Raw genomic sequence first — 5,414 nt, forward strand, 5'->3', positions numbered from 1 at the left:
ACGCCAGGACAAACCCGCCCTGCGCTCGGCTCCACGAGGAGCCTTAGCTGGTGGAGGTTCCTCAGAGGCTCCAGCCCAGAGCGTGTTCCCCAGGGTAGCGCCTGACAGGCCGCAGGAGCCGGGGGATGGCTGTCAGTTCCCGCAGGAAGAGAACCAAGAGGGCAACCCGCAGGAGCGGGCTCCGTGGCACCCTGGTGGCTCCCCGAAGCCCTGGCGCTCGGGCTCCTCCTCTGCAAACGGGCGGAGTCCTTCCTGCCCAGCCCGCTCCCTGCCCTGCCTCGGACCAGCCGGGGCTCAACCCCTCGGCGAGTTCCCAGCCCCTCCCGGCTCCAAGAGCCCGTGGTCCTCCCTTGGGGCTGACGGAGAACCACTGGAGACTGCGGTGCGACTGCCTTTGAGAAGAATAAAATGCAGCAGCTTTAAGACCCGGAAAGAAAGTGGTTTCTGAGTGTCGTTCCCGTCCCACGGATGCCGAGTGGGACAGCCTCGCCTGTGAATTAGTGTCTCCTCTGGTGCCTCCCACCCGCCCTCAGGGGTGACTTCAGCCGGGACCTGCTGACCAATGAAAGGCTCTCGAGATGTCCCCAGCCTTTGTCTCTCAGGAGAGAAGAGGACTTAAGCCTAAAGGAAGGAGTGCAGACAGAGCTCCTGGGACCAAGCCCACCGCTGCCCCGAGTCCAGGACCCCAAAGCTTCCTGCTCGCTCGGCTCTGGCTCCTGATCGGCTCCGGCTCCCCCCAGCAGCTGCCGTGCCTCTGCCCAGCTGCCCCGTCCCAGCACAGGGCCCCCTGAGCCTCCCTCAAAGGGACCTGGAACCTGGGAACCGCAGACAGTGTGATGTCAACAGCTCACGTCCACCTAGGACCACGTCCTGGCTCCTCCCCTTCTACCCACGGGGCCTCGGGCAGCTCGGAGACCCTCCCTGAACATTTTCTCCATCGGTCAGATGCAAACACGAACATCGACCCGTGGGGGTCCGTGCGAGTCTACGGGAAACCTCGCAGCAGGCAGCGCAATAAACGCCGTTTATGATTTTGGAAGGGGAACCGGGAACTTCACCCCCACGGGGCCTGTGACATCAGAGAATGTGGTTTTGTTTAGCAAATGCGTGCATAGCTCTTACTGAGTGCCAGGCTCTGGCCAAAGCCTTTTGCAATACTGAGCCCTCTGCTCCTCCCTGACCCCAGGAGACGGAGACCCCGTCTCTTGCTTGGACACAGGCGAGGACACTGGGCACAGAGTTAAGTCCACGCTGAAGCCGGCACCGAAGCGGCGGTCTGGTGAAGAAGCCCTGCCCTAGCGTCCCTGACCGCCCACACCCTGGAGCGGCGCCCTCAGAGGAAACAGTCCCAACATGCAATAGTGAGGCTGCCGGGGGGACCCTCCTGGGAACCTGCCCATTTCCTCCAAAGACCCCCCCGCCCCGGGACCGACGGCTGGCAGACCAGGGAGAGAGCCACCCAGAGCGGCCCCGGGAGGCGCTGGCACCCACCTGGTGATCCCAATGCCTTGGCACAGCGCGAGGGCTGCCAGTAGCACCACGAGGCTCCTCATTCTGGGCGTCGGGCTGGTCGCTGCTGCCGGTGCCCAGGGCCCAGGCTTTATAGCGGCTGCGAGGCGCCCTCTGGCTGCGCGCCCAGGCCGCAGCGATAGCCCCTGACCCCCGGCCACTCCGCAAACACACTCCGATAGCCCCGGGCTCCCAGCACCCACTGGGACTTCAAGGCCTCCGCTCCGACGTCCCCTCCAAACAGACTCTTCAGCTAACACAGGTGCCACCTGCAGAGACCTGGCTCGTGCTCCACATGACGGGCGGTGGAGAGGCCCGTTTCCAAGCCCCCTCGCCTGCCCTCGCCGCCTCCCCCTCCCCGGGCCTGTCCAGGGATCTCCCAGCCCAGGGGACACTCACTCAGCCCTGAGTGGCATCTGAGGCAGTGTCTGACCTTCACCTGATCTAAAGGGATGACACACCAAGATCCCTGCACCCCCAGGGTGTGGCCCGTGGTCCCCTGTGAGGAGGTGCTGGGAAGAGGAGGGGTAGGTGCTGGATCCCATGAGCAGCTGGGAGGACACGGAGGTAGCCCGGGGAGGCAGGCGTGTGCCACACACAGAGGGAAGGAGGGGGCCGGGGAGGCGAGACTCGGTGTCTGAGCCCACACGGGGGCCCAGCTGCCGGGAGCTCAGGTGCAGGGGCTGCGAGGGGAAGAAGGCTCTCGGGCTGCAGCCTGGGAATCCGGGGGAGAAGGAAAACAAAGCCTTCAGCTCCCAGGGCAGAGGGCAGGCTGCCAACCAGACAATCAGGATCAAGCCAGGATGAGGCAAGGGCTCTGGGACCACGGTGTGTGGGACCACAGTGCCGGCCGCCACCACCTCCCAGCAGGACGGACGCCTAGAGGCAATGGAAGAGGGAAGTGTGGGCCCGGAGCAGAGAGGGCAGGCTGGGCAGCCAGAGAGGGGGGCACATGGGGGGCGGGCATGGGGGTGCTGGGAGAGGGACAGCCCGGGATGTTTCCAGAACTTGGCTTGTAAAGGCCTCGGGAAGGCGCTCAGGGGCCTGTCAACACGGGACCTGAGTGGGTTAGGACAGGAGTTAGGGGGACATGGACCTGGTCCCCAGCATGGCAACACCCACCACATCCTTTCCCGGAGGCCAGGGCGCCGCTGCCCTCAGGCCCAGGAAGTGGCCATGTGTGCGCCCAGCTGTCTCCAGGACACCCTCCCTTTGCAAAAGCCAGGGAAGCAGCCAGAAAAACACGCCACATGGGACAGCTGGTTTCCTGTTTCTTCCCCGAGGACGCTGCCCGGTCCCAGAGGCCCTGCGTCTGAGGGGTGTTCCCTCCCACACACGGGCACCCAGCACGGCGCATAGTAGCTGCTCAATAAACGCCTGGCTAAGCCAGTAAGTGGATGAATGGCGCTCCCACCCCGCTCGAGGCCTATTTGTTACGTCCTGCACACGAGGCGGTGGAGGCGCAGAGGTAGAGGGCTTGCCCGTAATGAAGAAGAGTCTGGACAGTCACAAGACCCTGCCCTGACACTGCCCCCCTCCCCAGGGCCCGGCACACGGTGGGCAGGTCACGAGTTGACAACACCAAGTCTGGAGCCGCTCTGCTTCTAGCTCACTCCTCCGGCCCCTGGACAGCACTTGGGACAGCCGTACCCGTGGGCGGTGGGCGGGCCCCCTGGGCCCGGGACCCTCTGGGGTCAGCCCCCTCGGGTGGGAGCTCCCTCATGTCACCAGTGGCCCAGGCTGACCCACAGCAAACGCGCCTGGACAGCGAGCCCTGGGAGTGAGGCTCAGTCACCGCTCCCCCTGCAAGGTGACCCTCAAAACCAAGAAACAAGGTGACCCTCAAAACCAAGAAACAAGGTGACCCTCAAAACCAAGAAACAAGGTGACCCTCAAAACCAAGAAACAAGGTGACCCTCAAAACCAGAAACAAGGTGACCCTCAAAACCAGAAACAAGGTGACCCTCAAAACCAGAAACAAGGTGACCCTCAAAACCAGAAACAAGGTGACCCTCAAAACCAAGAAACAAGGTGACCCTCAAAACCAAGAAACAAGGTGACCCTCAAAACCAAGAAACAAGGTGACCCTCAAAACCAAGAACACGGCCGCCCCGTGCTCACAGATTGGGATCATTCGAACCACATCAAAGCGCGCGCTATCGGGCACGCTGCCCCGGGCTGCACGGCCCGTTAAGACTGTGTAACCACCGGGGGCGGGAGCCGGGGAGGCCAAGACCTGCAAACGCTTTTAGGAAAGTGCGATAAGAGGTCACTGCTGGTCACCCGGCGCCCGGTGGGGACGGCTCCTAGGTTCCTTGTGCCTGGGGGCCGAGCCACGAAAGTGGCTGAAACATAACCACGGCCCAGGACAACCCCTCCTGGGTACCCAGCCCCGGGGTCTCCACGGCATGAGCAGTCGCAAAGCCAGGCCAGCTCCGTACCCTGAGCATCGTCTATGGCAGTGATGGCGAACCTTTTGAGCTCGGCGTGTCAGCATTTTGAAAAACCCTAACTTAACTCTGGTGCCGTGTCACATGTAGAAATTTTTTGATATTTGCAACCACAGTAAAACAAAGACTTATATTTTTGATATTTATTTTATATATTTAAATGCCATTTAACGAAGAAAAATCAACCAAAAAAATGAGTTCACGTGTCACCTCTGACACGCGTGTCATAGGTTCGCCATCACTGGCCTATGGACACCCCCTGGACCCAGAGATGGGAGCTGCCCTCTCCGCCCCTGGGAGCCCACAGCCGGGCGGGGACAGGTTGGATGTGTGGCTCCGGCGGGAGGTGCAGAGTGACTGTCCTGAGCTTAGATCCCGGGTCTGCCACCTGGTGGAGTGGCCTTGAGCAAGTCCCTCTACCTCTCGGTGCCTCAGTTTCCTCTTCTGCAGAGACAGTGATACCGAGCGGGTCCCACGAGGGTCAAATATAAGACCAAGTGCCCCACGCGGTCGGCAGAACGTCCTGAATCGTTAAGCACCATGCGCACGACATCATGCCGACCACGCACCGGGCAGCTGCGAAGCCCAGCCACCAGCTGGCCATGGAGGCAGGTGTGCTGGGGTGGGTTCAGGTTTGTCCAAACCACCAACTGGCTGCCACCACGACCAGTGAGTGCCCCTGTGGGAGCCCGGCCCAGGGATGCCAGGACCGCCCACTGTCCAAGAGAGACAGGAGTGTGGCCCTGGGGAAACACACCGACTTTTACTCTAGAAGAGCATCCTTTCAACAGGTCTGCAGCGCGCCCCCCAGTGGCGGTCTCCGGTATGAGCCCCTCCACTTCCTGGCAGAGCCCAGGCTCTGATCAAACTAATCAGTGGTCTCCCCAGCCGGGACCAGCGGAGCGGGAGCCCAAGGGACGAGAAGAAAGAGCAGGCAGAGGGGAGAAGGGCAGCAGGTCCACAGGGCACCCACTCGGGACCCACTCATTTCCCGCCGTCAGACCCTCGCCGCAGCTGCGCCCACTTCAGCGACCCCTGGCCAGGGCGGCATCGGCACAGCTGCACCGTTAATCAGAGGATTTGTCCCTCTGGGATGAATATGTTAAAAATATCAGATGCTCATCGCTGGCAGCATTAATTTATAAGAACGTTTGCCTCCCTCTCAACTTCCAAGTCGACATCTGGCGTGACTGCTTTGAAAGGAACGCGCGGGAATTACAGATAGCGCGAGTTAAATCTTCACCTTCACTGCACAGACGGGCGGTTCGCAGAAGGGAGAGGGCTGCTGTGGGCACGGAAGTCCTGGGGGGCTCTGTGTGGGGTCTTTAAAATGAGAGTTCCCCAGCCCCCTACCCCCCCCCCCCACCCCCGCCCCAACCATCAGGATCCAGCAGCTCTGGGAGGGGGGCGGGCCTCTGAGTGCCTATCAAGCACCCCAGGAGATGCCCACCGCCA

The 5,414-nt window shown here is 61.9% G+C and overlaps 1 protein-coding gene across 1 annotated transcript in view; it reads right to left on the bottom strand.

Moving 5' to 3' along the window:
* Window positions 1–3,232, bottom strand: part of LOC102420033 (chymosin-like) — a 20,188-nt gene extending 16,956 nt beyond the window's left edge. Inside the window, 2 exon segments of the mRNA XM_023757016.1 lie at window positions 1,971–2,224; window positions 3,160–3,232. Of these exon segments, the coding sequence (XP_023612784.1) occupies window positions 1,971–2,224; window positions 3,160–3,232 (327 nt within the window).
* Between the last annotated feature and the right edge of the window lie 2,182 nt (window positions 3,233–5,414).

Source organism: Myotis lucifugus, unplaced genomic scaffold (genome assembly GCF_000147115.1).
Source record: "Myotis lucifugus unplaced genomic scaffold, Myoluc2.0 scaffold_101, whole genome shotgun sequence".
In the NCBI taxonomy this organism is placed as follows: domain Eukaryota; kingdom Metazoa; phylum Chordata; class Mammalia; order Chiroptera; family Vespertilionidae; genus Myotis; species Myotis lucifugus.